Below are 21608 nucleotides of genomic sequence, written 5' to 3' on the forward strand. Positions count from 1 at the left end.
CAAAAGGGCCAAGCACCGAACCCTGAAGTACACCAGTGGTTTGCTGATGCGAGTTAGGCACCCCCCCTCTCTGAAAGTTTGGGTTCCCCAGTTTGTTACATTTTAAATCAAATTATTTTGGCAACTTGTCACAATGTAATGTGGGAAATAGGCATTGTTGCTCATTTTACAAACAAAAGGTTATCTATTAATGAGTTATTTATGTGTAGATGTTATAAACATACAGTAACAAAAACAGCATGTTAAATACTAAGGATCAGAGAGGGTGAAAATTACACATTAAAGGTATGCAAATGAGCGTGGCCTCGGATGAAATCCTGAAGGTTCGGTGACTGTTTCTAACATCAAAATCAGTGCTTGTCTTCATGCTATTCTTCGGTCTTGAGAGAAATCAAATGACAGAAGGATCCGGGAACACACTTCCATTGATTTATCAATTCAGCAATCATTCTCTCATCTGGTCCCCTCTGTGTGGGTTCCACAGTCTATTCTCATACTACCTACCAACAATGACAAAGGCCAAATTGAAACACAGCAATTCAATACCCAATTAAAATTATGGCAGCCACAAAAGTGAAAGCTTGGGGTGGATAATTTATGTTTCTCTGATACCTCCAATCAGATGACATTACAGAATGCTTCCAGAAAGGAAATTACAATAGAGGTACATAATAGTTTTACTATATGTGATCATGTACTGAGTGTAAAATTAAGGCATCAATGAAGACGTTAACAAAACACATTTGTTGACAAAAGTGGTATTTAATATAAAGGCACTAAAATGTGTCATTTTACAAATAAAAAGAGATGTTTAGTTTCATTTACAGGGAAAAAAAAAAAAAAAAAACCTAGGTGGTTTTTGTCTGAGGTCCTGGAAGGATTTCACCTGCAGCAGAAGTGTGTGAGAACAGTGCAGTACATACACACAATGGGGTTTAAGCAGGTTAAGGCAGATGTTTCAGTCAGTGTACTGGACCATTTGCAAACAGGGAACGAAACAGCTCAGACCTAAACACAAAAAGAAGACAATGGGCGAATTAAATGACATTATTTTCTTCTATTGTATTGAGAAATACAGTAATTTTAAAAAGTACCATTTTTAAACACGTTCATATTTAAATACATACACCTAGCATCACAGTACACTACAGTTCAAAATTTTGGGGACAGTAACGCTAGTGAAAGGATGCATTAAATTGATCAAAAGTGAGAATAAGAAACTTTTATACTGTTAAAAACATTTCTATTTCAAATCAATTCTGTTATTTTTAATGTTCTATTTATCAAATAATCCTGAAAAAAAAAATGCATCATGGTTTTTCACAAAAATATTACACCATCTAACACCATTCAGTGTACAATAAAAGTAAAACTCAACTGATGAAACTTGAGGCATAATGTTGATTACAACAAAAACAATTTCATCTCGTTCCACAAAGAAAACAAAATGATCAAGGTTATGTTGAGGCACTTAGAATGGAAGTAAAATTTTATGAAGATATTACTATAATTGAGGATTAAAAAGGGATAGTTCACCTAAAAATGAATCGATGCGTTTGTGTAAGACAAGTATCGCCATGATGTACAATGCGTAGTACATCATGGCATTGTGTACGTCACAGAAGTTAACGCTTTTTAGGCGTACGTCGACTGCGTATGGCTGTCATGCCAGAAGCTCGTTATTTTACTTTATAAAGTTTTAATTAAGGATACTTTACACAAATGCATCGATTCACTTCAGAAGGCCTTTATTAACCCCCTGGAGTTGTATGGATTAATTTTTTTATGGATGGATGCATTTTTTCTGTCTTCAGAATTTGGGCAACCATTCACAAAAATTATAAACCTTGGAGGACTAAGGATATTTTTAAATATATCTCTGATTGTGTTCATCTGAAAGAAGATAGTCATATACACCTAGGATGGCTTGAGGGTGAGTAAATCATGGGATAATTTTCATTTTTGGGTGAACTATCCCTTTAAACGCAGAAATGTGAAGCTTATTTTATAAAGCACTTACATTAATTATACCATTAAAAATGTGTATTATATGAGCTGTAAATTTGTTCTCATGTTTATGATTATTTTTGTTTCATGGAAACAAAATTGTGAAATTGGAAAACAAAACTGGTATAAAACAAGAGAAGAGAATCTATATATGTGGCATAAGAATCTATATAAGTGGCATGAGGAACTCAATCTGTTCATCAACAACTAAAGGCCATAAATCCTAATAGATAAACTGTGGCCCTATTTAATGCAGAGAGGGCAAAAGCACACATGCACGGTCCTGAGACTGAGGTGCTAATGTCCCAGAGGGGCAGGGCTGAGGCCAGGCTAACAGGCCCATCCTAAATCCGAAATCCCTGTTAGAAATGCACCACCAGCGTTCAGGATTACAGCACGTAGCCGCCATCACACAATGCATACAATCTGATCCAAACAGAACCTGGAGAAGCAGAGAGCTGAGGAGAGATGCTCAGGATCAAAGGGGAAAGATGAGACCCATCTCTGCTGATGAGGTTTACCCAGGACCCTCATGCTACCCAGAGTCCCTGGCTCTTCCCATCACCCCATCAGGGACAAATGCATTGTGATTATCTCTTAAGCCCCAGCAGTATTTGTATGCTGCATGTCTGCTTGCTTGCTCTTCTGCGAGGGAGAGAGAGAGGGTGTTTATGTGTATGTGTGTGTGTGTGTGTGTGTGTGTGTGTGTGTGTGTGTGTGTGTGTGTGTGTGTGTGTGTGTGTGTGTGTGTGTACTCCCCTTCCTGCAACGTCAGCATTAACATTCATGGGGCCAGTGGTGCATGTCGGTGTTATAGAGCCGGTGTTAAGATATTGCAGAGGGATTGTGTAAGCAGGCAAGGGAAAGTGTTTGTGTGTTTGAGTGTATCTGGCTGCACGAGGAAAAGGTCGCCTAGAATTCCTCTCCGGCAAAGGTCACCGGTCACTCTCTGATGCCATCGGCATACATCATTATTACTGTAGTTCACCGATTGTTATGTAAATAAGACGAAGCCACCAAGCACATGTGTTACTATGCATGTGTGTGGCTGGCAAAGGTCAGGCTTCAGTTTGTGTCATCCGTGGCTCTGATAGCAGTCACAGTGTTATCAGTCTGTTGCGACAAAAAAATAGACCACTATCATAATATACAGCATGCACTCTTTGCTGTGCATTATTATTACACTTTAACTAATTTTCCCCATTTGAATTAAAAAGTCATTTATGAATATAGTATATTTAATGCTATACACACACACACACACACACACACACACATTACTGTTCAGTAAAGCCGGAGTTTTTAAATCCTAACCAATTATGAAATCTAGTTGCATCAAGAAGCACATAAGGAGAATCTTTACAGGTAGTCTTCTCTCAAATCTCAAACATGCACACTTCAAGATTCACAAGATGTCTGTGAACAGATTGGGAGATTTAAGATTTGATCTGTAAACACCTCACATTACCAGATAATCTGGCCCAATGGCCCAAACATCGTAATCGACCAGGGTCCTGGACAAGATTCTTTCCTCAGATTGTCAGGATTGGTAAATCAGGAATAAATCAGCCTTAAATTTCTGTAGTCTGAGCCTGGCTTAAAGGGTTAGTTCACCCAAAAATGATAATTATGTCATTAATTACTCACCCTCGTGTCCTTCCAAACCCGCAAGACTTTCGTTCATCTTCAGAAGATCTTTTTGATGAAATTTGAGAGATGTCTCTCCCTCCATAGACAGCTACGCAACTATCACTTTGACGCTTCAAAAAGTTCATAAAGAGATTGAAAAACAAATCTATATGAAATTTTATGAAGAGACACGATCGCTTTATATGATGAACAGTTTGAATTTAAGCTTTTATTCACATCTAAACATTTATCAACTCATACATCCGTTGTGGTAAACGGAAGCTCAAGCATGTTTTCTTGACGTGCGAGAACTAATGAGGTTTATTCTTGTGTGCTATCATAGGGCTGTCGTGTATTTTTGAGTGTCTCAATAGCGCAATATAACGAGGTCATATTCAATAACTAAACTAAATAGAGCATTGAAACAGGAAGTGAAGTAAAAAGAGAATGTCAAAATAAGGGTCTACAAAACAGAACATAAACCTGACAATACGATCGTAAGGCTATTGTTGTATGTATAATAATTAGTTCCGATCCTCGATTCTGACTAAACAAGAGACTTTCTGCTGATATTTCACGAGTATAAGCAGAACTAACGTTACTCATCTCTGCACGTTCTAGACGGACTGTCAGTCAGTGCAGTTACATTGTTGCGCCACAAGGTGACGGCAAGGGACTGTCTTAGAGTCTTTAAACCGTTCATTCAACTACACGTTCAAAAAGCAGATTCATTCAAAGAGAGATGTAATGAAACAATCTGTTGAAATCATTTTAACGTTGAGCGCCACGTTATAAGGCTCAGCTGACCAGTAATGCATCGATGCTAAGGCAGAGATTTCGCTATACTTGGACACGACAACCTTTTTTCACGAATATGTCTTGGTCTGAAGGACAGACGCAGGTAATCGCACACGCTCAGTCAATCTCTCTCACATTCACTGTCTGTTTAGGCTTGTTTAGTGCAAATCTACGGAGCCTCTGTACAAATCACCATTGCACACATTATGCTATCATTATTAACTTATTTAATATTTTGTACACATGTATGAAGTGTAAAACGAGAAGGACATAACCTTTAAAAAAAAATAGAAAACATGCAAATATCGCGGTTGCTGCGGTTTTTGCAGTCCTCTGCGGTTGGCTCCTCAAAAGCGCGGTATTACGATATTGCGGTTATCGCGACAGCCCTAGTGATACGCAGCATGTTTGAGCTTCCGCAAGAACCAATGAGGTTTGTTCTCACGCGTCAAACAGGTTCTGTTGAGCTTTTATGTTCGCTGATCAATGTTTATATGTGAATAAAAGATTAAATCTGTTCATCACATAAAGCTATTGTGTCTCTTCAGAAAATTTGGACTAAACTGCTCAAATTCATATGGATTAGTCTTATGATCTCTTTTAAACTTTTTTAAGCATCAAAGTGGTAGTCGCATAGCTGTCTTAGATTTCATCAAAAAGATCTTCATTTGTGTTCCGAAGATGAACGAAGGTCTTATGGGTTTGGAACGACATGAGGGTGAGTAATTAATGACACAATTTTCATTTTTGGGTGAACTAACCCTTTAAGGGGTCAGTAAGATTTTTTTTTTTTTTTTTTTATGTTTTTGACTCTTATGCTTACCAAGGATGAATTTAATATTATATAAACAGTAATATTATGAAACATTATTATTAACCTATTTTCTATTTTAATATATTTTAAATTGTAACTTGCTCCAGTGACAGCAAAGCTGAATTTTCAGCATTATTACTCCAGTCTTCAGCGTCACATGATTCTTCAGAAATCATTCTGATATACTACTTTGGTTCTTAAGAAACATTTCCTATTATAATTTTTGCATGTGTGAAAACCGTACATTACATTCGATACAGTATGTGCTTTTCAGGATTTTTTTAATTAAAAAATTTAAAAACGAACAATTTATTTAAAATAGAACTTTTTTTTAACATTATAAATGTTTTACTGTCACTTTTGATCTATTTAACGCATCCTTGCTGAATAAAAGTATTCTTTCTGAGGTGATCTGCAACTTCCACATTTCCAATTTAGACAACTTGAAGTCGTCGCACACTTAACATCTTTCACTTCTAGTGAAGACAATACCTTTAAATGACCTCCGGAGCAGCATACACACACATTACAATGCAAATAGAGTTTGACACAAGAGGTTCTGTGTTGTCTCCTGGTCCACCTAAAGATGTGTGTGTGCATTACAGTTCAGCACAATTCATTTCTGTCACCTCCTTGAGTGCTTCATGTTTTCGTCCTCTACGTGCTCAAGTAGAACAGCACTGTGACCGTGATCACCAGGCCAAGTCTATCCATCACCTCCACCTCTTCATCAATCCATCCTCCCCTCTCTAATCCTGCCTCCACATCCTCCATCTCTCTCCTCTACACCTCTCCAAACGCAGCACAGCATATGCTGGAACCCTTAAAACCTCCTCAGGAATAATTACTATGAGTGTGTGAGGAAAGAAAACAGTAGAAGGACTACAGAGAGAAGATCAGTCTATACAAATCATGTGTTCAAGGCTTGATTTTGTAAGACTGTGATTTCCTATTTTAGGTGGATACAATTTCAGTATTTTTTTTTTTTTTTTTTTTAAGTTTTTAAGTTCACCCAAAAATGAAAATTCACATTTACTCTCCTTCATGTCACTCAAAAGCTGTTCTATAAAAGAAAGTAAATATTGTCTGCCATTGTCAAGCAACATTACAGTCTTCTAAAGCCATTTGATAACTTTGTGTGAGAAACAGACTGAAATTTAGGAGACAGAAAAGTACTGGGGAGTAAACTATGGAAGCTTGTTTCCTCCACTGAATAATAATTTAAAAAAAAAAAAAAAAAAAAAAAAAAAGGTAAGTGACTTCTCACAATTATGACTTTTCTTCTCGCAATTGCGAGTTTACATCTCGCATTTCCGACCTTTTTCCTCCGAATTGAGAGTTTCTCACAATTATGACTTTAAAACTCGCAATTGCAAGTTAAAAAGTCAATTTTTTTTTAAAGTCAGTTTTCTAATAAAGTCAGTCTTTTTTCCCCTCAGAATTGGACTTCATAACTCAAAAATTCCGAGTTTATATCTCACAATCTGGAAAAAAGAAGTCAGAACTATGAGAAAAAAAGTCAGAATACAGAGGAAAAAAAAAATCAGAATTTGGAAGTTGTCTTGCAATTCTGACTTTATTTCTTGCAATTGCGAGTTTATATTTTGCAATTCTAAAAAACAAGTCAGAATTGCGAGATGTAAACTTGCAATTGGAAAAGTCAGAATTGCGAGATTAAAAGTCACAATTAACTTTACATTTTTTTTATTCCATGGCAGAAACAAGCTTCCATCAAGACTATGATCTTATTTGGTATTTAACAATATCTGATAGGAAGCAACACCATGAAAAGTGTTTCTTCACCTGTACTTTCACAAAAATAATGTGATACCATGTTACAGTGACAGGAATACCACAGTACATACTACTTATATATACCATGGTACTGAATGTGTGTCATTCATGTTTTACAAGGTATTCCAGGGTACTTAGATAAAAAAAAAAAAAAAAAAAAAAAAGTAATTTAAGGTACATTTTTGCTTGGCTGAACAAAAAAAAAATTTATATATAAAATTAATATTTTTGTGGAAACCGTGATATATATTTTTCTGGGATCCTTTAATGAATAGAAATTTCAAAAGAGCAGCATTTATTTGAAATGGGAATCTTATGTAACATTATATAATTATAACAAAAAAAAAAAAAAAAAAAAAAAATTATATATATATATATATATATATATATATATATATATATATATATATATATATATATATACACATATATATATACATACACATGGAAGTGATCAGCCTGTGGCACTGCTGAGGCACTACTGAGCCTTCAGATCATCTGTATATTGTTGGATCGACTGTTTCTCATCTTTCTCTTGAAAATATCCCATAGATTCAGGTCAGGCATATTGGCTGGCCAATAAAGAACAGTAATATCATGGTCAGCAAACCACTTGGAAGTGGTTTTTGCACTGTGGGCAGGTGCTAAAGTCCTGCTGGAAAAGGAAATCAGCATCTCCATAAAGCTTGTCAGCAGATGGAAGCATAAAGTGCTCCAAAATCTCCTGGAAGATGGCTGCATTGACTTTGCACTTGATAAAACACAATGGGCCAACACCAGCAGACGTCACGGCCCCCCCAAATCATTATTGACTTCAGAAACTTCACATTAGACTTCAAGCAGCTTGGATTCTGTGCCTCTCCAGTCTTCCTTCAGACTCTGGGACCATGATTTCAACATGAAATGCAAAATTTACTTTTATCTGAAAAGAGGACTTTTGACCACTGTTCACTGTCCAGTTCTTTTTCTCCTTAGCCCAGGTAAGATGCTTCTGACGTTGTCTCTGGTTCAGAAGTGGCTTGGTAGTCCTTTTCCTGAAGATGTCTGAGTGTGGTGACTCTTGATGCGCTGACTCCGGCTTCATTCTACTCATTGTGAAGCTCTCCCAAGTGTTTGAATCGGCTTTACTTGACAGTATTCTCAAGCTTGCGGTCATCCCTGTTGCTTGTGCACCTTTGCCTACCCAATTTCTTCCTTCCAGTCAACTTTGCATTTAATATGCTTTGATATACACTCTGTAAACAGCCACCCCATTCAGTAATGACCTTCTGTGACTTACTCTCTTTGTGGAGGGTGTCAATGATTGTCTCCTGGACCATTGCCAAGTCAGCAGTCTTCCCCATTAGTGTGGTTTCAAAGAACAAAAGATACCCGGAATTTATACTGTAGGGATGGTCATTTAATGAAACTCAAATGTAAATATTCTAATATTTTGAGATACTGGATTTTGGACTTTCATTAGCTGTACGCTCTAATCAACAAATTTAAAAAAAAAAAACTTTTGAAATGTTTTACTTTACATGTAGGGAATCTAGAATATATGAAAGTTTCATTTTTTAAAATAATTTACAATAAAAAAATGAACTTTTTCACGATATTCTAATTATATGACCAGCACCTGTATATATACACACACACACACATACATACATACTGTAGTGCATGCGGGTATAATGCTATTTCATGCATTCTGACTTATTTACACTGTTAAAGATTGGATTCTCATGCTAAACATGGCCAAAGTTTCAAAACACGAGTTGGACGTATGACGGAGTATTTCTGTGTCAAAAATACTCTTCCAAATCCTCACGAACTTCGGGGGTTTCCGAGTATGGGCCTGAGTGACGTAAACGGAATTCCTTGTACGGGCACTTCTCCCGGAAGGGCGCGCGCGCACACGTAGACCAGAGAGAGAGCAAGAGCACGCCCATCAACGCGCGTTCGGCTTTACGGAAGTCGTCGCCAGTGCTGCACGAAATCAACAATGTCACCAAAGAAGTGTGTTTTTGGTTGTGAGGGAAAGATAACCTTGCTTCCCAAAGAACCCAGCGTTAAGTGGAGCTGAGAGTTTTGTTCTCACGCATTACATTGATGTACTCTCGATATTTGTCATTAAAATACGCATAGAAACTGATAGTTGCAATTGCGTTTTTATTGGTTAAAATGAACGGAGAATATCTCGCGTTTTTCCGTGGCTGTTCGAGCCCTCGGGATTGGCACTTATGGTTTCATAAACAAGGCCCAGTTCTACGCTAGATTTACAGATCGTTTGAAACTGAAAGATGGAGCGGTCACAGCGGTAATGATCCCGGTCATGAGTCGGAACCGCAGGTGGTGAGTAAAACTGCTTCAAATGTCTGTTTTGCTGGCAATAGGTGCCTAAGTGCATATAATGTAAACAATACGAACGTAGTGAATTTATAAATTCATTATTCATCATTCACTATATGCTATATTCATTAAAAGTTATCCATGGATAACGCGATGGTGTATTGCGTGTGTTTAAATATATTTGTTTAGCAAACCATTGATAGCTTGCAGCCGATCTCTACGCAAAAGCTGCGCGTGGTTGTGATAGCTCGTCACTCACAACGACATGCCTCCAGGCACTCGGCTGTTTTCGGAAAGACTCGGTACAGCGTATGTATCTTTTATAAATATGATAAAACTGAAGACTTTTCGGCGATATGAAGGATGCTATACTACTCTATAGGTACTTAAGATTAACATGAGATTGGCAGAAACTGTGTGTGATACCCCCCTTTTAATATAAAAACATTGTTTTGATCACTCATGTGCCAATGAAAAAAAAGAAATGGAGCTACAAAACACCTGATATGTACAACTGTCTTTGTTGAAGCATGGGAAAAAATAAAAATATGAGAAGGGGGATTAAAAGTGAAATCTTTGAAATGTGTGAGTGTTTGTGTATTTGCATATCTCCAGAGTGTGTTTGATTAGCCTGTTCTCTGTTTGAGGAGGATTACTGTTGGCTGACAGGACAGAGAAACACACAACTGAACCATTAATTAAACACATGCGCACACAGACACATACACACACACACTACTACAACTTCCTGCTGGTGTCCTTACAGCACAGTAACAAGGTAAGTGTACAAACACCGACTGCCCACTCAAATCATATGTCATAGATGCTTTGGCAGTTAAAAGGACAGTTCCCTCAAAAATGAAAGGTCTGTCATCATTTATTCGTCCTCATGTTTTCCAAACCCATTTTTGTTTTCTTTTTTCATGGAACACAAAATGAAACATTTTGCAGATTGTTCTAGCCGCTGTAAAGACAGTTTCAGTCTGTTCCTCGCATAAAGACTTTAGAAGTCTTGGTATATAGCGCATAATTCACTGCTTTTCTGGTGCTTATTTGTCCTTTTTTTCCACATCTACTTTCCCTGTATAGAAAACAGCAGCTGGGATTTTCTGCTAAACATCTTGTGTTCCACAGTATAAATGATGCAAATGATGACAGCATTTTCATTCTTGTGTTAACTATGCCATTAAACAACTGTATATATCATATGAATATGATTTTCCAGCAGAAAGAGAAAATCAGACATGGGACGTCACTCACCGGGCTTCATCACTCATGCTGCTGTTGTCCATAGGAGCCATGAAATTCATCAGCTTACTGTGAATGTGAAACCTGACGAGAAGTTTGAAAGAATGACAAGTATAAACACAAACAGTCTTGAGTAAATTGAATTGTGATGTTTCATTGTGAGCACACACAGCCTGAGTGATTCTGAACTCATTTACATGACAAACAAGCAATTAAAGGAGATGTGTGATAAGAGATGATATCTGCTGCTTAGTCAACAGAAACAACCATTCCTGTAATATCATCTATCTGGGCATAACTAAATTAAGCTACCCAATAACAGCATATGACTTAATGCAACAAAAATGCTTTTGTAAGATAATAAAATAAAAGCAGTGTTACTTTGGTATCACTGCGATCTTAAGTTCTTACTATTTTTAATTATTTTTTATTTGATATTTTCTGTTTTCATTTGAATTTTAGTTAAAAATGACAAAAACAAAATTACAAAAAAAGTTTAATTTGTTTTTGTATTAAAAATTAATAGGGCTGGGACAATAAATCGATTCATCTTAATTCGTGGATTAATTCTGAGATTTTCCGAATGCATCACGATTCTCTCTAGAATCGATTCTGAGCTTAGTTTTTAACAGCAGATGGCGCTCTAAGCTGCTTTTTAACTGCACGCTAAAATGCTCAAGAGAGCGCTTGTGCGTTCGGCTATGTACTTGCACCTCAGAATGCTTTTATGACGCGAGATTAATGTAAACAGTCCACTGTAAACACCCTTGTAATTCGCTCCAACCTTTCCGGATTTTATGAATGATTATTTTATAGAAGGTTCAAGTGGCGTGTAAGCAATTAGAAGAGAGCAGAGTACGGGTGTTTCTAAAGCACGCAGTGCCATCTGCTGTTAAAAACTAAGCTCAATCAATTTGAGAGAGAATTGTGATGCATTCGGAAAATCTCCGAATCGATCCAGAATCATTTCTCGATTCGCAGTTCAACAATTTATTGTCCCAGCCCTATAAATTAAACTAAAATAACACTGAATCAAAGAGCTGCAATAGCTGTGCTAGACCATAAATACAAAAAAACTGTTTTTGGTGTATAATATGAACGAATTTTGTATATATCTACAGACCATTTTAACCCCAAAATGAAAAGAAAATGCTATTTTAGATAAATGAGAATCATCCTGCCTGAACAAATTAAAATTTAATTTAAATAGTACTTCAACTTGAACCAAATGAAAATAAGAAATGTTGCATTGGCAACTAGCTGAAATAAAATGCATTTTTAAAAATATTTTATTTAAGTTAATGACATTTTTTTTATAGCTTTATATACACTACCGTTCAAAAGTTTTGGATCTGCAAAATTTTGTAATATTTTTAAAATAAGTCACTTATGCTAACCAAGGCTGCATTTATTTGAACAAAATACAGTAAAAAAACATTGTGAAATATAATTACAATTTAAAACCTTTACAATTTAAAATATTTCTGAGAAGCAAAGCTGAATTTTCAGCATCATTACTCCTGTCTTCAGTGTCACATGATTCTTCAGAATTCATTCTAATATGATGATTTGCATGCTAAAGAAACATTTCTGATTATTATCAATGTTGAAAACAGGATTTAAGATTCTTTGATTAATAGAAAGAGCATTTATCTGAAATAGAAAGCATTTGTAACATTATACACTACCGTTTAAAAGTTTGGTGTCAGTAAGATTTTTTTTTTTTTTTTTTTGTAAAGAATTTAAAGGGTTAGTTCACCCAAAAATGAAAATAACGTAATTACTCACCCTCATGTCTCATTCCACAACCGTAAGACCTTCATTCATCTTCAGAACACAAATTAAGATATTTTTGATTAAATCCGATGGCTCAGTGAGGCCTGCATTCACAGAAATGACATTTCCTACTAAGGTACTAAAAACATATTTAAAACAGTTCATGCGAGTTCAGTAGTTCTACCTTAATATTATAAAGCGTCGAGAAGATTTTTGTGTGGCAAAAAAACAAAATAATATAGTGATGGGCCGATTTCAAAACACTGCTTCAGAGCTTTGCGAATCGAATCAGTGACTCAGAGCGCCAAAGTCACGTGATTTCAGCAGTTTAGCCGTTTGATAGGAGATCCGATTCACTGATTCGATTCGTAAAGCTCCGAAGCAGTGTTTTAAAATCGACCTATCACTATATTGTTGAAAAGTCGTTATTTTGTTTTTTTGCCACACAAAAATATTCTCGACGCTTTATAATATTAAGGTAGAACTACTGAACTCGCATGAACTGTTTTAAATATGTTTTTAGTACCTTTATGGATCTTGAGAGAGGAAATGTCATTGCTTTGAATGCAGGCCTCACTGAGCCATCGGATTTAATCAAAAATATCTTAATTTGTGTTCCGAAGATGAATGAAGTCCTTACGGGTGTAAAACGACATGAGGGTGAGTAATAAATGACATTATTTTTTTTTTCATTTTTGGCTGAACTAACCCTTTAACTTTTATTCAGCAAGGATGCATTAAATTGATCAAACATGACTGTTGAGACATTTATAATGTTTTATTGTGGTGAGCATAAGAGACTTCTTTTAAAAAACAAATAAAATCTTACCAATCCCAAACTTTGAATGGTACTGTATATCCATTAGAGTAATGAGAACTTGGGTTGAAAATGACTCAATGTGACTCAAAATGACTATTGTAAATAAATAAATACAATTTCTTAATTTTTCTTTTGACTTTCAGGGAAATATGGCTTGGACATGTCATTGAGAGGTTTTGTGAGATTCACTCGTATATACTGAGTTGTAAGCATATCTCTTGAGTCTTTCAGCAGTGTAACAGCTTACCTGATCTTCCTGCCTTTGCTAGCTTTGGTGTCCACCTTCTTCTTGATTTTACTTCGTAGTTTCTGGATGGCAAGCCACTGCCTGTGAGATCAGAGGATGAGTTTATGGTGAAATGCACACATCACATGGCACATATATACACACGCCCACACACTCACTTTCCCATGGCCACTTGATCATTGGGGTCTGTCGCACTTGTTTTGCGCTCAATAAGTTCTCGAAGTAGCTGTGAAAAAGAGAGAGAACTTCCTGACATAAAACCCTGACATCACCTCAGTGTGTCTACAATCTCTTTATAGCTACTTATCAGCATTGTCATTGTTGTTGACAAATAAACTGCATAATAATAATTCATCCTGTCCCTTTTCTTACCTGGTGATAAAAGTCATCGTCATCAAAAATCTCCTCGTCCATATCTTTGAGGTGCACATTAGCTTTCAGTGCCAATTCAGCTGCCTGAAACAACAGAGAGTGAGCTCAGTCAGTCTTCTAGCATGATGGAGAATATTACTTTCAAAGGTGGTTTTACATTATTGTGTTACTCCTAATACAATTACATTAACAAATATAAAAACTTAACTATAGCTATAGCTAATCTACAGAGCAGTAGATTCAATTAAAGAGAATCATCCCTCTAAAATCAGAGTCGTGTCTTACCTCTCCCTCTGTGACGCTGCTGTCTATTTCAGGTGTGATGGGCTCAGGCTTCCCTAGAACTCTGTATTCAGACCTTCGCGTCTGTGTACGTCTCAGCAGCCTCTCTTTGTCCATTAAAACCTGCTCCACCTGTGTCAAGATGTTCCTGTCAAAAGCCCCAAAACCCTGTGTGATGGAAAAGACAAAGACATTGTAAATTACTAGTGAAGATATACAAATGGTTGACACATCAAGAAGAGATAGCAGTGTCCTACTGTGTGACATTAAATTAAATCTAAAACTATATTAAACAACACATTCCTTCTATAATTATTATAAATGCAGTTATGAACTCATAATAATTTTAGAAAAAAATAAGGTTTTGCCCACTGTTCTTCTTCACTGATGAAGTCTTGCCATGCTTTGTGTACATAGTCTTAATCATAAAAACTAACACCAAACAATTGGACTATTAAAGGGGTCATGACATGAGAAATCAAATTTGCCTTGATCTTTTGACATATCTGACATGGTCTTTGTACCATTAAAATAACCTGCAAGTTTTATATCTTAAAACATCCTTTTAATAATCTTGTTTCTGTTTGAAATCTTGTTTCTTCTTTCCGTCCCAAACAGAAACAAGATTATTTTTCTTACCCCATTGGCAAATAATTTTGCTTGTTTTAAGTAAAAACTCACTTCATTTTGATCTTTTTTTTTTTTCCAGAAAACAGGAAAAAATATCTTATGTCATATTACTTATATTATGTCATTTACGTACAAAAATACTAAGTAGAGAGAAAGACAACCAAAATGTGGAAGAGACAAATTAAAAAATACATAGAATATTCTGACTGAAACTCTCTGACTCTTCAGATAGGGGTATTCTCTGCTTTTTTGTTACTTTTATTTCTTATGCATTCCATTTTAATTCTTATGTATTTGTTTCCTTTTCATTCCATTTTTATTCTTATGTATTTGTTTCTTTTTCATGTAAAGCACTTTGAATTACCATTGTGTACGAAATGTGCTATATAAATAAACTTGCCTTGCCATGCCAAGTAAGAAAAGCATTTTTTGAAGTGTATTAACATTATAAGTGAATCTCAAGGAACATATTAAAATAATAATATTTTAAGGTTATATGCGCTTCTGCAAATTTTTTACATTTTTTTTTTACCTTATTGCTCTTGCCTGTTGTAAGCCGCGTCTTGTCATACCATTTCTGCAAGGTGGCATCACGGTAAGGCAGAAAAGCAGCAAAGCGTTTGGCCATAAATTTGGGATAATCTGCCATTTCAAGTTTTCGTTTGGGGGGTCCTTTCCGAACTGCTTCCTGTTCTTCCTCTTGGCCATCATCACCATTTTCCATATCATCCTCACTGTTAATCTCTTCATCATCTTTAGGACTGCTATGTGTGGAAAAAAAGATTCACATAAGGAAATTATACACTTATTGTGTACAGTTTAGACAACAGAACAATGTCATGTAAGAAGCATGCAAAAATAGTAACCTGCAATTAGTTCCTATTGAGCCGATTTGTCAGAGAATTTTTGGAACAATAGATAATTGCCATCACAAAAAAGTAATTATGGTATTTGGTTTGTTAATAAAATGTGGAATTATTCACCCGAAAAAATATTTTAAAAGCAGAATTTGGTACCTGCTGGCTCCCCAGGTCTTGCCCTGAGAAATAGCTCTGGTTTCAGGGTTTTGGTAGAGCAGCAGATCTTGGAGTTCCAGCAGAGACCTCTGTAAAGCCTTCAGGGCTTTATGACCTACCACACACAGATATGAGCTTATCATACAGCACATGTCGACCACAACATCAATTCATCACACTTCTGTAAATGCAGGGTCATTACAACTCACCACCTCTGATCTTAGTCATTTCTGCACTACAATAGTTAAAAACATCAAAACACATGAAGAAATGAATTCTATAGCCTAAGGCACAAAAGCCATCAAACAAGATACTGATTCCGTGGCATAGAAAACAAGCTTAAAGGTGAATCGTGCCATTTTTCGATTTTAAAATGCTGTCAAAGACAACTAGAAGTTAGCCATTTGTGCTTGAGGAGAGGTATGAAATCACTTTTCTAAGCAATCAGATTTCAAATTTTTTGACTTACAATCAACAAACATTCCATAGACTAACATTGGAAGTACAAGCTTTACCTGGAAAGTAAAAAAAAAAAATCCTAGAAACAAACCAAACCAAAAACAAAGTGAAAACAAAAACAAAAAAAAAAAACAAAACAAAACAAAACAAAACCAAGTGAAAATATGCCTCCTAGTATTCCTGCAGCACCAATATGCGAAACAGTGCTAGCCATGAAACAAACCCTGAAGCCTATGCCACAATTTACTTTACATAATAAGAGCAAATAAATAAAAGGAGGTGTGTGGGGTGGGGGGGTTGCACAGATTGTGTCATCTTTACAGCTAATCAAAAGTATGCATGCACAGCACCCTCTCCTTCCACCCCAAAGCAACGTGCTGTTCAAAATTCAGGAGGACGGTCCCACATCAATCATTCGCTGGCTAAAGGACCAATGCAATAAATATGCAAATGAGGAGCAGGTAGTCTCTCTAAGCACCCAGATCTGCTTGAGAAAGAAGGTGCACATTGCACAAATGTATTAATTGCTCAGAGCCAGAAGAAACCACAAGTGATGTTGGGGCCGTGCTTCCTTAGGGGATATTAGTTGACAGCACAGAATATGTCAGGTTTAAATGATGATAAAGGCAGAAATTTAACTGCATGCTCATATAATTCCTCACTGACTGTGGACTCAAAAATAGACAGGATGGGAGAATTACGAGTTTCATGCCTTTTGTTCATGTCTCTTAGCCATCTTTTAGGAAAACACAAAACTACCTTTTAAAGATTTAGAGTCGGTAAGATATTTTGAAAGAAATCTCTTATGCTCACCATAGGCTGTGTTAATTTGATCAAAAATACAGTAACAACAGTAATACTGTGAAATATTATTACAATTTAAAATACAGTCAAACCAAAATTTATTCAGACACCTTAAACATTTCATTCATTAATACGGTTTATTCATTATAGTTTAAAATGGTAATAAAATATATGACAAGATCTCAGAGTTAAAATGTGCCAGAAAAAAATAATCTTAATTATGTCAGATAACACTTAAGCAAAACATGGTCAAGTCAAAGTGTCTGAATAATTTTTGGTTCCAAATTTTTATCAATTTTACTGGTAGTCCACTGTATGAAGAATTTATTTGGGTATAATATGTCACAGTTTACTTTATTTTTCTATCCTCGCTTACATAAATAAACTATAGTGTCCTGCACCCACTAATAAAAATATATCAAAAATGTCTGAATAATTTTTGGTTTGACTGTAACTGTTTTCTATTTTAATATATTTTAAAATGTAATCTGTTTCTGTGATGGCAACGTTGAATTGTCAGCATCATTACTCCAGTCTTCAGTGTCACATGATCCTTCAGAAATCATTCTGATATGCTGATTTGCTGCTCAAGAAACATTTCTTATCAACTGCTTAATGTTTGTGGAAACAGTGTTACATTTTTTCAAGATAGAATACACTAGATAGTTCAAAAAACGAGCATTTATTTGAAATATAATTTTTTTGTAACAACAAATATCTTAACTGTCACTTTTGATCAATTTAATGCGACCTTGCAGTGTAGTTGACCAATAAATTAAACAATACATTTAAACTGTAATTTAAAGACCAAAGTTTGAGCAATGGAACACATTTATTTTGGTATAAGTGTCACGATGAAATCAAAATTGACAATACTTATTTTAGTTTCTTTTCTTTTCTGAAACATTGCAGTATTTATTATATAAGATTTATCCATGCACATTATTTTTTACAAATTCATGTGCCCTCGTATTCTTTATTCAAAATAACTTCCCCTCCCTCTTGCAATGATATCTTCTCTGATGACATGTTTACTCGCCAAGGGCGGGACTATAACCACTTCTTCAGCAACCGGTCACTCACATAGGAACACAGCAATACCAAATGACAACGGTCCAATCAATTCCCAATGGACAAATTCAAGCCCCGTCCTGCATTTTATCTTGTTTGAGAAGCCGTTTCACTTGGATATACACCACAATAGGAAAGAAAAGACTATCACTTCCATTTTAGGCTGACTATAAGTAAAGTATTTAAGGATTAGTTCACTCCTGAATGAAAATTTCCTGATAATTTACTCACCCCCATGTCATCCAAGATGTTCATGTCTTTCTTTCTTCAGTCGAAAAGAAATTACGTTTTTTGAGGAAAACATTCCAGGATTTTTCTCCATATAGTGGATTTAAACAGGGACCAACAAGTTGAATAATAGCAGCATTTTGCAGCTTCAAAGGGTTCTACACGATCCCAGCTGAGGAATAAGGGTCTTATCTAGCGAAACAATTGGTCAGTATATACTTTTTACCCACAAATGCTCGAGCGTCCACGACTTCACGCATTACGTAGTCACGTTGGAAAGGTCACGTGATGTAGACGAAAGTACCAACCCAGTGTTTACAAAGCAAACGTGCAAAGACTAAGTCAAACGGCCTTTACAAAAAAGGTAAAATAACAATGTTGGTTGATTTTGAGGTTAAAAAAAAAAAAAAAAGCACTAAGAATATGACTGGTCGTTTCACTAGATAAGACCCTTATTCCTCGGCTGGGATCGTGTAGAGCCCTTTGAAGCTGCATTAAAAATGCAGTTTGGGTCTTCAACTTGTTGGTCCCTGTTGAAGTCCACTATATGGAGAAAAATCCTGGAATATTTTCCTCAAAAAAACTTAATTTCTTTTCGACTGAAGAAAGAAATACATGAACATCTTGGATGACATTGGGGTGAGTAAATTATCAGGAAATTTTAATTCTGGAGTAAACTATTACATGACATCCGAATTTGAAACACAACATTTTTATAGGTAATGCATCAAAATAGAAAAGAAAAGGTTGTGGCTAGAAGCTGACCCATGTTATGTGAAATTTCAGACATATGCACATTTGCAACTACCAAAGTTTAGTTAGGATTAAGGAATGATTAGAAAAACATAGTTCTTTTTATAATACTGTTAAATGGGTAAAATAGAGTCAATTCACTTACTATTTTTTACAGCTTCAGCATATTCAGCCCCTCCCCTGCTCTTGAACTCTGGGAATGTCTGTGGCTGTGGAAGCTGATTGGCTGTCACAAGAGCTTTCTGCATTTTGATTCGCCTTTCAAGCAACAGGTCCCAAAGAGCTGGAGAGATTTATAAAAAAAAAAAAAAAAACATGTTAAATTTGAGTATTATTTTTCTGGTATTTTTATTTTTCTTATAATAGATATTATAAATGAATTGCTGTTATTTATTTCAAAGCACATAAGTGAATGCGCTTAAGCATCATACCGAGCTGATTTTTCACTGCTTTCCCTTTTTCGACTTCTTCATCAACTTTCTCTTTAGAGAAGGTCCTCAAGGCTGACTCCTCCTCTTCATCTTCCTCAGAGCCTACCTCACTCTCTCCTTCACTGGTTGCTGAGTCCTCTTCTTCCTCACTGTCTCCCAGATCATCCATTCCCTCTGTGAGTTTCATAAAGTCTGTGCCCTTCATTTTAGAGACCAAGCTGGACATCTGTGAGCTATCATCTTCATTGAGATCCTCCTCGACATCATCATCATCATGGTCACCCATTTCATCATCATCCTCCTCCTCATCATCATCATCATCATCTTTGATGCACTCCATGTACCTGTCCAGCATTTCATTTTCTTCTTTATCATCATCATCATCATCATAATCTTCATCCACTGAAAATGGGCACATAATGTTAGTTCCTTAGTCCTAGCTTATTATGCACATAGTTTTAAGCAAGTTGTTCGTTAGTTGATTTTCCCAAAAAGCGTAAACACTTTAGGGTTATCAAAACATCTCTCTTTTTGTTCAAGCAGCTGTTTTTTTTTTTTAAACAAACATTTTCACCTCACCTGATCCATCCAACTCTTTCTGTAGATCTTTTCTGGATGTTGCCTTGCCAGAATATCGACGATCACCGTCAGCCAGAATGGCAACGGAGCGCCTCCGCAGATGGCCAGATAAAGGATCATCATCATCATCATCACCACCTTCATCGAACTTCTCTATGACTTTAGCTTTTGTCTCTGCAGTTCACATAAATAAAGTATTAGAATTTATTTTAGCTAAGTACTCATGGGAATTTACAGTTATATTATAATCATATTAACAGTCTTTTTTTTTTCTGTGGCATTTAATTCAGTTTGAGAGTTGTATGTTTTATTTTTGTCTCTTTGTTGTTGTTTTTTATTTTATGATTTTGGATGTACAGCACTTTGGTCAACTTCTGTTGTTTTAAATGTGCTCTAGAAATAAACTTGACATTGACTTTGAGTGATACATCTGTTATACATAAAACCATATACGATAAAGATAATCACTATATCACTAAACCACAATAATGGCTCTAGCATAAACTATACTATTGTTGTAGTGTAATTATCAACAGGTCCTGCTGTAATAAGATACTTCTTATAATATATTATTCTTACAAATAATGTGGTAGCAGTATCATGGTACAATGACGGCATCTGATAGTAATAACATGGTTACCATATTACCAAACATATACTGTAACATAGTATTTACATGATACTTTAAAGAATGACAGGATACTACCACGGCACAAAAAAAATACATGTACATGGTACAATGTGTTAATAGAAGCTTAAAATAAGTGAACATTTTAACAAAAATGCAATTATTTAGTTATTGAGAATTATTTAATATTTCGTTATAGTTATTATTACGCATATCGTATTTATTACTAACTTACATTAAATGTCATGAGTCACTGATCTTAATAAATGTGAAGTAAAGTCAGTTCTCAGTAGACTGAGGCATGCAGACACATCGTGCTTGCAATGGAGGTGACAGATTTCCCATTATAATAGCGCTAAAAATGTCTTACAGCACATTAAAAAAACGGTTATAATGTTTATGTATAATACCTTCATCTTGGTCGTCCTCGGGATCCACGAATTTTGGTAAAGGATTTAACAAATCCTCGAGCTGCTGTGATATGGAAGCTGCCATGTTTGTCCCACGCTGCACCTCTACCATGACATCATCGAAGCGCGACCGAGGAGTCGTGACGTGGATATGAAATAGGTTGGTGTTTGTTTGAAACGCTAAGCACACAGTCGATTGTCTTTTCTCATTGAAAAAACTTTACCAGCATGACATTTAAATAATTAATATTGTACATTGTTATGTCCTAAGTAAATCTGCCATGATCAAAGCTATGGGTGTGTGGAGAAGAGAAACATTTTACCCGACAGATGCAGGATATCTTTTTTATCTACTTGATGTTAATGTGAACAGAGATTTATAATAGATACGAAGTATAAAATGCCTGCAGACATTTTTTTTTTTCTTTTAAAATTAGATTATATAAAATTAAATGTAACCTTTAAATTACATTTATTTAAA

General features: G+C 35.6%; 1 protein-coding gene across 2 annotated transcripts; it reads right to left on the reverse strand.

Moving 5' to 3' along the window:
• Positions 1–573: 573 nt before the first annotated feature.
• On the reverse strand, positions 574–21279 carry aatf (apoptosis antagonizing transcription factor). Of its 2 annotated transcripts, none has more exons than XM_051892906.1 (12): positions 21128–21279; positions 20090–20263; positions 19511–19912; positions 19225–19362; positions 15765–15879; positions 15281–15509; positions 14122–14286; positions 13837–13920; positions 13623–13690; positions 13465–13545; positions 10634–10705; positions 574–1008 (listed from the first exon to the last, which is right to left on the reverse strand). In XM_051892906.1, exons 1-12 carry the CDS (start codon positions 21237–21239, stop codon positions 963–965), a joined length of 1686 nt encoding a protein of 561 aa, XP_051748866.1. In that variant the 5' UTR covers positions 21240–21279; the 3' UTR covers positions 574–962. The 2 variants fall into 2 exon arrangements, with proteins under 2 accessions (XP_051748866.1, XP_051748865.1); XM_051892905.1 differs by having other exon boundaries at positions 15281–15512; positions 21128–21278.
• Between the last annotated feature and the right edge of the window lie 329 nt (positions 21280–21608).

This window comes from Ctenopharyngodon idella, chromosome 5 (assembly GCF_019924925.1).
Source record: "Ctenopharyngodon idella isolate HZGC_01 chromosome 5, HZGC01, whole genome shotgun sequence".
In the NCBI taxonomy this organism is placed as follows: Eukaryota; Metazoa; Chordata; class Actinopteri; order Cypriniformes; family Xenocyprididae; genus Ctenopharyngodon; species Ctenopharyngodon idella.